Source organism: Glycine max, chromosome 5 (genome assembly GCF_000004515.6).
Source record: "Glycine max cultivar Williams 82 chromosome 5, Glycine_max_v4.0, whole genome shotgun sequence".
Lineage (NCBI taxonomy): Eukaryota > Viridiplantae > Streptophyta > Magnoliopsida > Fabales > Fabaceae > Glycine > Glycine max.
In genome coordinates this window covers 4,358,164-4,372,815 of record NC_038241.2, presented here as the reverse complement: position 1 = coordinate 4,372,815, position 14,652 = coordinate 4,358,164, and the positions used below count along the sequence as shown (strand labels likewise).

Sequence of the window (14,652 nt, the reverse complement as noted above, 5' to 3'; positions counted from 1 at the left end):
ATAATTGAATCACTATATATGCGTGCTGCTGGTTAATTATTGGTCATCAAATCGTGCATGAATCTTAAGGATGAAACACTTTTTGTTCATTCTAAAAGACAGTAATGATTGATGGGTGTTTTTCCTTCATAAATAATTATGATTCATTGGTTTTTATGTCTATTACTACTTTCTTTTGCCTCTTTTACATAAACGGATAAACCTGCAGTTATTTTTGGGACGTTAATTTAAAGTGGCACTTAATTTAATTAATTAAGTTTTTTTATTCATAAAATAAAAAATAATATCAGAAAGTTATAATAGCTCATAAATTTAAATTGAATATCAGTCAAATGCATATTGTCTTTATTTGTCTTACTTTTGGTACTCCGTACTCGTACATAGCAAAAACTTAATGAAATCAAATGTACAATTTTAACGCTGTTTCACTTTAATACAGAATTGCTTACTTTGTTGTTTTTGTGGAAGAAAGAAAACTGATACTAAATGAATTTTAATTTCCGTTGTTGTTGTTTTTTATTTATTTATTTTGTTGTTGTAAGAGTTTTACTTAAAGAAGCAATTAGCTTTGGCTGAAAAATGAAGTCCTTTAAAAAATTTACTATTGCGATTATAAATTATTATCTTGATTGGATGAATTTTTCAATAAATGCTCACAAGAAATTAAAATGCATTAAATTTTTCAGAAGCTAAAATAAATTTATGTACTTCAACTTTTATGTACTATACATATAATTAATTTTGCACTACACTATCCTACGAGTTGACACCTATTGGTCACTTGCATCTCGTACCATTGAATGGATCCATACTCTGCATGCTTCTTCTTTCGACTTGATCTCCATTGTTTCCTGAAAAGTAAAAACATGTCATCCATAAATCTCATTAATTGCTTTGTTATTTGAGATTGTTTCATATCTATTTTTTTCTTTATTTCTCTTAAAACAAACTATTTTGAATTTATTTTATTTCTCACTTATTTTTATTTATCTATTTTTCTTTTCCCCTATTTCTATTTGTTGTATTTCTTTCCCTCCTACCAAATGGAGAATATAGGATTCTGAATCAAAAGATTTCACATTAAATAAAATTGAACAAAAAATTAAAAAAGAAAAAAAACCATGACTGACAATATAAAATTAATAAATTTAAACTCTAATTTAATTATAAGATTATTATATATGATAATTTTTTAACTTTTTACAAAATCACTTCAAAAGTCACATATTAATAATTTATGATTAAATAATAATTTTTTTTTATACTGGTAGTACATTATTATTAAACTTATTGAAAAAGTATATTTATTTATAGAAATTTAAAGGTATGAGACTGTTAGTGTGTTTAATAATCTTAATTTTGTAAAATTAATTTTAATTAATGTTGAATTTAATATGAAATATAAAAAAATATTTCAAAAATAATTTTATACTAAAACTTAATAGAAAAATCTCGATAATTACAGGAGTTAAATTTTTAATCTTTAATCAAAAGCACTTTTAAGAATAAATTTGATTTTAACATGCTATTTGAACTGACAATGCAAAAAAATTAGAAAACCACGTTCGTAATTAGTGGGCATGGGTTTTACATTTGTAAGCTCCAACGTTACTCCAAACACAATATAAAATAACTTTAGGATTACTGTTATACTACTATATTAACCCTTTGTGAGGTTGCGCTGCAACTAACTGATTACATAATTTTGTGATGTGACGTCGTTTACAGTGAAGTGGAGATGATGTGTCATATTATTATATGCTATAGAAAAAAAAATATCCTTATTTGAATTCAATGAATTGGACATTGACATGATAGTTTTTTATTTTTTTTTTCTCTAATAAAAAATGATAAAGGTAGAAGATAAAGAAGGATTGAAGACCAACTCATCCCTTTCTTTTGACTGCTTTTTCCATTACTCCTCTTTTAAAAATTTTAATAGGATAATAATACAACGTCCCTTGATTTTATGAGTAGTTAAGAAGGATGAATAGGTACATGGCCTTGGCTTATAATGCATTGTGTGTTTCAGGTATATTGTGGTGACTGTTGCATAATGTATTTATTTGTTGATCGACTACATAATACATACTGTGAACTGCATAATGCATACTGAGTTCCACATTTTTTGCATTTTTAACGACGAGGATCAAATTAAAAAAAAAAAAAAAAGGCAATTATATTGGTCAAATAAGCATATTTAAACCATAGAAACTAAAATGAAAAGCAGTTATAACTATAGGGGAAAAAAAGTATTTAACCCTAATTTAAAAAGAAAATTATTAGCACCAGAGAAGTTGACCTCTTGATCCATCCTATCTAGCGCAGCCCACTAAAAGAAACAAGTTAAGGCAATTGCTTTCGAAATTATGCATATATAATCTTGGATTGCACGTTTCAGAATTATGTATGCATGTGCATAACTCAGTTGTTCATTGTACATGATTTCAGAATGGACAATTTAGAAGAAGAAAAAAACATATTTTTTGGGTCACTATGATTCATTAATTTGATTGATGATTAACTATTAATTGATTATTTTTAGTAAGATCTTTATTTTTCATTCACAAGATTTGACTCACAACTTTACTTAAAAGAATCATACATAGTACCACTCAAATCAAGTGCTACATATTTTTCGGAATAATCATTGTAGAAGTGCTTTATTTTATTTTATTTTTTTCTATTTTAGATTCTCCAATCCAGAATTATAACCAGATCCAAAAAAAACTTAGAATTTACCTCTTCGACGTAGAGCAACGAACGATGTCACACAATGACCCATGGAAGGCAACTATGGTGTTGGACGCTTTCAGACGGAGGAAAAGGGAGCAACGGTAGTGGCAGTTTTAGACGGAGGTTCCATGGAGGACAGTCGTGGGATATTTGAAAATAAGGAGGTGCAGGAGGTAATTAGCGCAAGTTAAATGGACTGACCCGATGGGTCAGGCCCATTTCAACGCCCATGCATATGATTGGGTGAGTGAGAGGAACCGCATGTTATGCGTCGTTTTGAGGAAAAGAAATTTGAGATGCGCAATGGCGCAAAGAAGAAAGACCAACGAAGTTCAAAACCATTAATTAACCAATTCTCATTCGTTGGTTCATTCAATTCTCGATCCCCCATCTAATTAGGGTTTCCATGCTCTCCCAAACAAGAAGCGATTAAGATTAGATTTTTCAGCAATGAACAACACCAACCCAACCAAGAATGCTGCAACGCCGTCGTTTTTCACCAACCCTGGAACACCCTCCATCCCCATGAACCACCTTCTCTCCCAAACGCAGCCTCAACCACAAGGTGCCACGTCACACTTCCACGGCCACTTTCAGCTTTCACAACCCCAAACCCACGTGCTCGCACCACAACAACAGCCACACCCTCATCCTCATCCTCAAGTGCACAACAATGCAAACACCAACGCCCACGTGGCAGCACCCACACCTCCCAAGCGTGCAAGTCAGAAACCCCCTTCACGCCCTCAGGGCTCCTCCAACGCCAGCCAATCCTCTGCGTTCAAGACCATGGAACTTACCGTGGCGCCGCCCCGGAAAAAGAGAAGCTTTCCCTATAATAAGGTGGTTCCGGAAAAGGTGGCAAAGCTTGTGCCAGAATCCGCAATCTACGCCAAGTTGCTGGGACTCGAGACTCAAATAGACTCTGCTTTGGCTAGGAAGAAAATCGATGTGCAGGAGAATGTTAGGAACCCTCGCTGTGTTAGGAAAACGCTTAGAGTTTATGTTTACAACACTTTTTCGAATCAGGTGAAAGTGGAGCCTGGGAAGAATGGTGTGGAGGAGCCTTCTTGGGCGCTTAGGATAACCGGAAGGGTGTTGGAAGATGGTAAGGATTCTGTGGCGGAAGGGATTTCGACGAAGGAATATCCAAAATTCTCGGCTTTTTTCAAGAAGATTACCATATACTTGGATCAGGGTTTGTACCAGGATAACCATGTTGTTGTGTGGGATAGTGCCCGTTCTGCGGCTGCACAGCAGCGCGATGGTTTTGAAGTGAAGAGGAAAGGAGACAAGGAATTCACTGCGGTGGTTAGGATGGCGATGAATTATTCGCCTGACAAGTTTGTGGTTTCTCCGCAACTGGCTAGAGTTTTAGGGGTTGAGTTTGACTCGCGAGCTAGGATCATAGCTGCTCTTTGGCACTATGTGAAGGCTAAGAAACTGCAGAGCCCGAATGACCCTTCGTTCTTCATGTGTGACACTTCTCTCCAGAAGGTGTTTGGGGAAGACAAGATGAAATTCTCTGTGGCTTCGCAGAAGATATCGCAGCATTTGTCACAGCCACGGCCTATACACCTGGAGCATAAAATCAAGCTTTCTGGAAATGGTCCAGCCGGAAGTACGTGTTATGATGTGCAGGTTGATGTGCCTCTTCCCCTAGAGAAGGATATGTCTGCATTCTTGGCAAGCACTGAGAGGCACAAAGATATTGATGCTTTTGATGAACTGATCTGTGATTCAATAAAGAAGATTCATGAACATCATAGGAGACGGGCATTTTTTCTCGGCTTTAGTCAGTCCCCAGCAGAGTTTATTAATGCCTTGATCGCTTCTCAGAGCAAGGATCTGAAGCTCGTTGCTGGAGATGTTAGCCAGAATACTGAAAATGAACAATGTGCTGAATTCTACAATCAACCGTGGTAAGCATTATGCTACTTACCTATTTGGCTATTTTCATTTGTGGTGTGAGCCTGTGAGGCATGCATGAATAGTATTTGCTTTATATTTCAGTTGACATATGACCTTAATGTTGGTATTCATTTGCTTGCTAAAATTGAGAGTTGAAGAATGAAGAGAGTGGCAACTTTTGAAACAGGCAGTTTAAGAAAGAAAGTGTGTCTGTGTGACACTGATTATAGACGCAACGCAGCACTTTGTAGGCTAAGTGTCTGTTCCATGCTTCTTAGATGGTAACTACTACTGATAGGAAATTGACAAGCTTCCTACAAAATGAGCAAGGGTGAATAGGCCATTGATTTGATTTGAAGTACATTAAAAAGTAGATACATCCCCTGCTTACTTTAAATACAAACTCATTTCAGAGGAATCCATTTTATAACACTAGTGTATTTTAGGTCTGATTTGGGGATAATAAAGGTAGTCTGGCATTTAATATAGATCCAATAGTATAGTACTGGAGATTTAGGATTCATCATAATTTTTTTAATATCGGGGGAGGAGCGTCTGATCTTCCTTATGGTTGGATAGATAAATGTTATGATTTCTACAATTATTTTTTAAGAAGAATTGTTCAATATTAAAAACTTATTTCGCGAAATCCTATTTTTTTAGAATGGGTTGAGGGGTAGGTGTAGTTGATATAAAGGGGTTTATCAGGACCGATGCTTTGGTTTGTTTAATTATAATAATTAGACAATTTTTTTGATAAATAACAAAAGATTTAGTGTTTATTCTCAAAAGTTGATAAATATACAAGCAAAATTTTTCAAAGCTTATCTAATGCACATATGAGGAAAACTAGAATATATGACAAAGATGTCTTGCATCTTTTATTCATTTGATGTAATGTAGGCCTTCAAATATATTAGATTTCAAAAACTATTTCTAATTGGTTTGTGTTCTTTTATTAATATTTTCAGGGTTGAGGATGCTGTTGTTCGCTACCTGACCCGAAAAAATGCTCGAAGTGATGCTCCTGGAAACATCTGAGAGATAATTGTGAAATAGTAATTGTTTTTCACTTGGGTGGTGGAGGTGGTTAGTTTTCTGATACCACTTTAAGGTCTTGTCCCAACATTGCTAAAGTTTCTATTCCATCCTTCATATTTATGTTTTGGAGTAGAGTACTGACAGTACGTTGACTCGAGAATTTTCTGATCGCCCCTGGCTCATTTTTGGAGTCCCTCAACTGTTGTATCTGTACCTATTGTTTCTCATCCACTCTTCTACTCACCCATTCTAGTTTGGTAAAATGAGCCAAGAACAACAATATATGTAGAGCATCAAGTCTTCACAATGGTATATTTGAGATGGATTAGATATCTACCTTGTCCTTTTTCCCAGGCATGTAGAATGCAAGGATTACACTAATGTCTCCGCACTTCAGGAAGCTTCATTTTACTGTATTTACTTAAATTATATATTATTATTTATTTGTTCTCCTCTGGGCATCAAAGACTATAAGGCATAAGCTCTTCACGGCCTATCTGATAGTTTGAATCTACAAGGTCCGTTCGTTCGGGAATTGAGATGAATATTTTGAATCAAAGTAGAGTGTAAAAGTTTGAGTCCCACTCCATTTCACTATTTTTCTGCAAACAAACGTACCCTAAAACAAATTCATGGCTTGGAGATGAACAAGTTAACAATTATTAGAGTGTTTCATATTGCCACGTTTTTTGAGATGTCTGTTAGGATAAATGCTTTTGTAAAAGTGCTTGATCATTTTGTCACTCAACAGTCAACAGTAAGAAAGTATAAATGAATGTGGAAAGTAATTTTAAGCTTACCAATTTTATTTGAATTGGTTAAAATATTTTTATATATATATAAAGCAATAGGAGTATGAAACTATTTGTAATAATTTAGTATTTACATTAATCAATTGTTTAGAATAAAATAGAAAATCAAAAGTTATTAAAAATAATGTTAACTTTTGTTTGTCAAAATTCCTTTTTTTCCTGTTAAGATTATAATCTTGGACTAATCTAAATTATCAAAATAATAGCACTTCCACTTTTTTCTTTCAATATAATTATAATTATAATTATAATCTTGAAAAAAAAATAAACATCTAAAGTTTTGCTATTAATCCAATATGAAAATGGTTCCTTTCATTATAGATTTTCTATGTCAAGGGAGATTTAACACTACTGATTTATTAATGTTTGTGATTTTTATTGATAATAATAGAAAATCAGAAGTGTAAATAAAATAGAAACTGTAAATTATCATTAATCTTAACAGAAAAAAAGGAATTTACTTTTATTAATTTTATTTATAATCATTAAAGGAAATAAATTTTAATTTATAATTATTTATACTTCTGATTTTCTATTTTATTCTTAACTTTTTTTTCTGTAAATTATTAATAAATCATTATAGATTTTCTCTGTCAAGGGAGAGTTAACACTTCTGATTTATTAATGGTTCCTTTCATTATGAGTTTGAGATTTATTAATGTTTGTGATTTTTAATAACATCTAACAAATTTCTGCCAAGGAATTTTCGTATAATTTTGTGATTTTAATAAATAATTTTATTGAGAGGAATTTTGACAAACAAAAGCTAACAGATTGTTTTTAAACATTATTACACGCTCTTTCAATAAAATTATTATTAACTAAAATTTATTAAATAAATCACAATTGTACGAAAATTGTGGTTCTCTCTTTATAGTCAGTCACTCATAAAATTTTGTAAGACTTATTTAATAATGTTTGCCAAGGAGACACAATTATCATATAGATTTTCTTTCAAAAGAATGTTAACAAACTCTTTCAGTTGCATCATTGTTAGTTGAAATTTATTAAAATCCGCAAAATTGTCGTAAATTTTAGCTGCCTCTTTATAGACAGTGTTTGATAAATAAATAAAAATAAAAGAGACCTATTTTTAAATGACTGCGTTAAAAATGTAATGGCATTCCCCAATAGTTTCGGCCTCCGCTAAAAAGTAAAACCCTTTAAAGGCGTGAATGCATGCGTTAAAAATGCAATGGCACAATTGATGTTGGTACAAATCTTAACACAATGATTAATGCAAGAAAATACAGACACTGAAGGTCACCATAGAACCTATTTACATGTCTAACTTAACAAGAGATGGGATAGAAAAAGGAAAATATGCAACTGTGGATCGTAAATATTACTTGAAAGCCACCGTTGCCCTCTATAATTCACGCACCAAAAAACATAATTAATGCTGATTGTCATGAAACAGTAGCACCAAAACGATAATATTCAACTGTAACTGTAATTTGCACTGGGTTTATATATATTAGAGTTCCAGATCCTAAGTTACATTAAACACTAGCTACTCTTACATTTGGATGCTTAATGAACAGAGTATTCCTTCCACCATGCTACGCTTAACCAGTTGCATCTTTTAGACGAGTAATAAGCTCCTCCTGAAGATTTTATTTCACGCATTAGAACAGCAAACACCCAAAAAATACAAATGATGATAACGTGAGAAAGTAAGGACTTTGACAAACATCAATCATTGATCATAATATACCAGTTGGCAACCATTACATTGGGACATATGTGGGCGACCAGTAAACAAAATACCATCAAGCAAATTAGTGAGCGGTCTCTTCCAAATGCCTGTTATCTATATTCTATTTCAATGCAACTTTTGTATGCATGTATGTTAAAACTGTAGAAATACTTGCCTTCTTTCCTTTGGTTGAAAGACCTTTAGATTTCAAAAGAGCACGAAGCCTCTCTACAGTCAGGTTGTGGAAGTCCCTAGTGGTTGTTTGACTGTTTGATCCCTCTGCATGATTTAAAATTATAATAAGACAAAATTGATATATAGTGGAATAAAACAAATCCAGCCTACCAAGTCTCTTCCAAAATTAGGAACCATTGCTATGGCTTGAACATATGAACTCAACTCAAATCCTTACCTATCACAAGTTCAAAATCACCTGAGTTAAGCTCAAGAGGCAACTTAACTTGTCTTGTTTACATTATTCTTTATTAGTCTCTCCTTGTGGGTGGATAAGTGGTGGGTATATTAGAGGTGCATAAGTGGTGGGTATATTAGAGGTGCAAGCATGCGTAAAGAGAAGGGGATAGGTAGCCCTGCTAGAGCATTGAACCTCCAATACATCCACCACATCAAAGTCATGAAAAATCATGCCATGCAAAGCAAGCTGAAAGTTCGTTGGCCTTATAAAGAGTTTTAATATTAAATGTCGTTGTTCTTGCCTCTCATTAGATTCAACTAGTGACTCTTAATTATATGAATCAATTAAACGTGAAAACTCCACTTTGATAAGAATTTCTATCACAAAAACAGGCATCTCTAGGATGCAAAACATATAGTAAAGGAAAAGAATATGATGTTGTGCATGGAAATCTGACTTCTATATTCCGAAGGTTAAGCTCAAAGTATAAACCAGCAAGCTGAAATCTGACTTCTATATTCTTCAAACACAAAAGTCTTCCCCGAGAAAATTTTAAATTTGAATTCACAAGGACATACACAGCACCAATGACCAGACCATGGTTCTATTTTAAATTTTTCCTAGACTACTGATAATTAAATTTCCTTTCAAGAACACAGCTTGATACACTGTACCAAACATGATTTGGTACATATCAGTCAAAACACTCCTAGAGTTTGGGATGCAATGTGCACTTTGAGGACATAGAACCTAAAAGCAAGTTATCAAATGACCTTACACAATCATTTGAGAACATCCTCACATTCCCGTGTTCTCTTGCATCTTTTTATAAACTACTAATAAATACATGCCTTATAGAACTCAATACAAATTACCAAACATGAATTTTTCGTCTATTCAATCCATATTTACAAAAAAAAAAAATGACAGAAATACGTTTATTAATGTACTTAAAATGAGGTCAATGTGCATGTCTGAACATGTATCAGAGTCTTCAAAAAGTAGCCGTGAGATATGAGTAATGCTGGACCCACTTGAGAATTAGGAAGTTGAACTAGTAATCGCAAGAAAAAATGAACATTTTTATCATAAACAAAAGGATGTATGCATATATAGGTGTAAGAATTTCATGACAAAAATCTTTATTTCAGATTTCACCCGATGCTAACACATTATAATGATTATAACTCATAAGAACCCACCTTGTCTGGAATTTATTTGGTTATTTGTTTTCTTGGCTGATGCTCTTTCCAAACCCTTTTCAGCATTCCTGATAAAAAGTTTGATGAGATAGGGCTTAATAAAAATGGGCCAAGATAAAAAAATATAACGAATGAGAGACAGATGCCATATCTTATTCACAAGTAACCAAGCTGTAAGAGAAAATTATCTCATAAGTTTTCACCAAAAGAAAGAAAATGCCAAAAAATGATTGGGAATTTTGTAAATGGATCATATGATTCATATCATACACTTGAAATATCACTCTTCCATAAAAGGTGTGAACAATACCTCTTTCTTGAACCATCAGATCCATCCTTTGAGCTGGAATCACCCCTTTGTTTCTTGAGGGTGAGTGATCTAATCAGTATGTTTTGTTGGTTTGTCTTAATATGTTGACCTTCTGCATAAACAAGTAACAAGGGAGTCAAAATTTCTATTTTACAACAATTATCTATTTAAAAAAACAATAAAGAGATAGATAAAATCTATAGGATGAGTATATATTATGACATTATGACCAAGAGGATTGCAGGAACTTTTATCCATCAATATTAAATGATACCATAATTTCTACAAAGCATAATAGAGGAATGGAAATTCAATTACAATGTCATAATATACACTGCTGGGGAAACAAAGATGATAAAGCTCTAAGCATGCTTCAAAAGTTGGCAGCATTTTTCAAACCTAAATTTTATAATGTAAGAATTCTCTAAATTAAGACTACCAAATCAAAGGTAAGTGGCAATAAATACGCTAAACACTAGCATGCCAATACATAATGAACTCACATGTTCACATATAAACTATTTCGTTATAAAGTTGCAGTCAGTGGACAAGCCTCTAAGATTAAATTATATTTATACAAATACCATTTCAATCTGGAAAAGTAAAATGTCCCATATGGATGAAAAAGATCCATTCTTAATAACTATAGTGATGATAAGGAAAATTGTGACTAAACAACACATTATACTAATATATTATTTAGCTTACAGGTGTTTCTAGGGAAGAGAAAGTTTCTACATGGATAAAATATTTTGTTTGTTTCTTCCCTAAAGTCTCGGCTTGGGGGCAAGCTAATATAAATATTTGAAACTGTTACAATACGCTTTACAAGTTGCAACAGCATGTTGAAATACTACAAGGTAAAGAATGAGAAGACCTGGTGGTGAGGTATCATGATCGCATACGTAGACCCGCATCCCACCCTGCAGTCAAAAGGTCAAATTCAAACATAATGTCTCATATAACTAATAACCTCATGAAAATATTAAAAGATAAACTTCAATTTTACAGCAGCAGGTATCCTAAGTCCCACCAATTGGAGGGAATCTAATTTTCTATGGCAAAAGAAAAAATCACCACAACATTACAACTCAACATAAAAAAAGCATGTACAACGAAGAAAGTAGGGATAGCTAAGTAGCTATTCTGTCATATGGCCATGTTTGAATAAACTTCTCCATAAGCACTAACACTAAGGGAAAGAAAATAAGAAGGTAAAATGAATTGAGTTTCTCTTGTAAGTTAAAATAACTTATGCACTAAGTTTTATAAAAACTCTCTCATCTAACTTCTCTGAAAGTTGAAGTACATAAGTTGATTAACTCAAGTTCATTTAAGTGCTTATGGAAAACTTCATATCATACATTGCCTACTTACTCAAGTTTACATCAGACATTACCTTTTACTTTGTTATTGCCTACTACTCAACAAGGAAGACAAGATAGAACAAATGCTAATTAAGGACGAAAATAAGATCCTTTAAACTATCTAATATAAAACTCGAATTCTCTTTGAGGTAAACTAGTAATTTTGTCACGGTGAAATAAATCACAAACACACCACAAATTTTAACATTATCAACAAGCCTGTATTGAAATTCCACAAGAATCCCTTAAAATAAACTTCGGTTCTTTCAATCTCTCCTAGTACTTTGCCCTACTAAAAACAAGCAAAGTGATCTTGCAGTTCCACAAACTAAAAGCAAGAAAACGATACAAACACAAAACCATCCACAGATGATTAACACAAAAAACCTAAAACAACAAATCGCTTAGTTTCGCGAGTACATGCAAAAAAGCAGGGAAAACATTCCAAAAGTACACAGATCGAAAGCAGCGCAATGAATGTAGGTATGTTCAAAATCGGAAATCGGAAAAAGATAAGAGATAAATGGAAATTGCAGTACCGGATTGGACGAAACGACGGTGGAAGAGAAGAGGCCGCGAGAGGGAAGATTGGCGAGGAACAGAGAAGCGCCGGAAGAAGAAGGATTCAGTGCATCCATTACTACCACTGGAACGGACGACTTGGCGTCTTTTTTGGTTCTTGGAAGTGTCACACTTTGAAAACTGAAGCGACGCCAACAACACCTTAACTTTCTGCTCTATATATATGTGTGGACCAACACAGCGAAGGCCGGTGGACCTTGTAATTGTAGTAATGTTTGTGGACTCTTCCTTTGACGAGAGGGATCCCGTTACGCCCACTTCGCAACTCGAGTCTTCAATTCTTGATCATACATAACAAAAATTTTAAACGGTGTGTTAATAGTTAACAAATTAAAAAATATTTTTAATAATGTATTGTGATGTTAATATGTTTTTAATGGGATTTTTAATAATAAAAACATATTGTTAATTTTATAAGAATATATTTTAAAAAATATTTAATTATTTTGTCGCCTCTATACTTCACCAAATTTTTTATTTTCTAAACTTGTTTTCTCTCTTTTGGATTGATATTTGGATTTCAGGATTCATGATGATATTATTGTTATATAAAAGAATTCACTTGTGCTATTAAGACAAATTGAAGATTGGAGATTCTTCAAAATATCTTTCCACCAAACTTGATTTCCAAGATTAGTGTTATTTCCTCACCTTCTCCGCGTACTGAAGACAAGCCTATATGGCATAATTCTTCTTAGGCTTATTCTCCTTAAAAGTAGCTTATGATTTTCTTTCATGAGAGGTTCAACTTGGTTCAAATTCTTCAAACATGTGTTCATATGGTTTGGAGATGGAGTGACCCTTAAAGAATGGGGTATTCCTTTGGAAATTGGCGCATGGTCGTCTTCTTACTAATACAAAAAGGAAATATAGTCGTATGGTCTCCATGAATATTTGTTTGCGTTACCCACTCCAACCATAGTTCATCAGGCATACTATGTGTAACTGGGATAAGGTCAGAGAGTTTTGGTCATCCTTTATCCCACCTAGTAATTGGGAAAAGATTTTTACTCTTGGTATGCATGATTGGTTACATTTTGACCTTGCTATCCAGGACGTTCATACAAATAGTGTTGCTTGTGTAACACCCTAAAAAATGTTACCTTTTCCCTTCTTATATTACTAAAGTTTGTAAACTTAGAACATAAGAGTGTCAAAGTTAATTGTGTAGACACTAAAACATGTATAACATAAACAAGTTTAAAACAAAGTTATTAACACTTATATGCCTTACAAAACAGAAGCAAGGTACATACAAGATGAACCAAGTTCCCATACATTGAGAGTTACAAAACTACTTTAATCTTCCTCCAAGCAAGTAGCTCCAAACTCCAAGCTTCTCCCATGAGGTATCCATCTGTTAACCTGTAAAAAAAACATGAAAACTAAGGACTTTAGGTTGTGAGTGCTCTAAGGACTTTAGATTGACTCTTCATTTTAGACATCATTTTCTTAACTTTCATGGCTTCTCCTTTTCTTTTCTCAAGCACTTTATCTCACAATTATTATCCCATCAATCATTATCATATCCATCTCATTGGACCATACCTTAAACTTTAGTTAGGTACCTAAAGTTAATCACTTTGGCTAACTTTAAGGCCACTAGTGTCATATGACACATCAACATCATTTTGTTTTTTTTTTACAGCTCACTATAATCTCACTTCATTATTTCATTGGTTGGAAAATATGCATGACCTCTTCTTTTTTCTAACTACACAATTATGACTCATATCACCTCTCTATTAAGCATATTTCCTTTCTACAAGTCAATTGCATAATAACCCTAAGTTAGACTCATCCATACGCATAGCATAAGCAAATTCCAATCAAGGAAAGAACAAATAAAACTAGGGTTGATATACTTAAAAAAAAAAGGCATATAAAAACCAACAATTTATAACCCAACTCATTTCATAAAAAGTCATCTTATACATATACATCAATATATACTAGCGAACCATAACATTAAATATCAATCACCAAAAATCACCATGTGAATTCATACATCAACTATCAAAGTTTTCATCATCATCCAATCATCAAAATTCATCATAACATCTGACTTAAATAACATCATCAACAACTGACATATTGTTATCAACATAATCACATATATAACAATCAATCCTCAAATTTCTAATCAGACTCAAACATCACAACTGTCACACACCAACAACCAACTAGGTCATTGTCATCACAACTGACATACACTAGCAGCCAACTAGGTCACCTCAAACTTAAACCTCAACACTGACTATACTCCACAAATTTTCAACACAATATTTAGGGAGTCTTTTAGGCCGACCCTATGGAGGAAGTGTGGTTTTATTGGATATAGACAAGTGTGGATATGGGCTAACCTTTGCAGGTTTGCAAGATCATACATCTATGAGATTTGCCCACTCATCTATTCTATAGGTTCATTCCTATTAACCACCACGAAACCTCCAACACTAGGTTAAAAACCCATCTAACACCTCGACTTACGAGTATACTCATATGTCTATGCACCAATTGTGCACACACCATATACCAATGATAATAGTACATTTTTGTGCGCCTACCGTGTACTAG

General features: G+C 33.3%; 2 protein-coding genes across 2 annotated transcripts; one reads left to right on the top strand and one right to left on the bottom strand.

Moving 5' to 3' along the window:
- The first annotated feature begins 3,002 nt into the window (after nt 1-3,002).
- On the top strand, nt 3,003-6,139 carry LOC100790947 (SWI/SNF complex component SNF12 homolog). Its single transcript, XM_003525486.5, has 2 exons — nt 3,003-4,658; nt 5,619-6,139. The coding sequence occupies exons 1-2, from the start codon at nt 3,187-3,189 to the stop codon at nt 5,686-5,688; spliced, it is 1,542 nt and encodes a 513-aa protein (XP_003525534.1). The 5' UTR covers nt 3,003-3,186; the 3' UTR covers nt 5,689-6,139.
- Nucleotides 6,140-7,847: 1,708 nt separating this feature from the next.
- Nucleotides 7,848-12,208, bottom strand: LOC100306690 (DDA1 and SAP domain-containing protein). The gene is made up of 6 exons (NM_001248054.2): nt 12,033-12,208; nt 11,004-11,049; nt 10,127-10,238; nt 9,817-9,884; nt 8,375-8,478; nt 7,848-8,107 (listed from the first exon to the last, which is right to left on the bottom strand). Exons 1-6 carry the CDS (start codon nt 12,129-12,131, stop codon nt 8,069-8,071), a joined length of 468 nt encoding a protein of 155 aa, NP_001234983.1. The 5' UTR covers nt 12,132-12,208; the 3' UTR covers nt 7,848-8,068.
- Between the last annotated feature and the right edge of the window lie 2,444 nt (nt 12,209-14,652).

Bases quoted from the DNA above. Each gene is read 5' to 3' on its own strand.
- LOC100306690 (NM_001248054.2), bottom strand. From the start codon at position 12,131: ATGGATGCACTGAATCCTTCTTCTTCCGGCGCTTCTCTGTTCCTCGCC. The intron at 11,050-12,032 runs GTACTGCAATTT...TTTTGACTGCAG, and splicing joins CCGTCGTTTCGTCCAATCCG to GGTGGGATGCGGGTCTACGT. The intron at 8,108-8,374 runs GCAAGTATTTCT...TAAAATCTTCAG, and splicing joins TTTCAACCAAAGGAAAGAAG to GAGGAGCTTATTACTCGTCT.
- LOC100790947 (XM_003525486.5), top strand. From the start codon at position 3,187: ATGAACAACACCAACCCAACCAAGAATGCTGCAACGCCGTCGTTTTTC. The intron at 4,659-5,618 runs GTAAGCATTATG...TAATATTTTCAG, and splicing joins GAATTCTACAATCAACCGTG to GGTTGAGGATGCTGTTGTTC.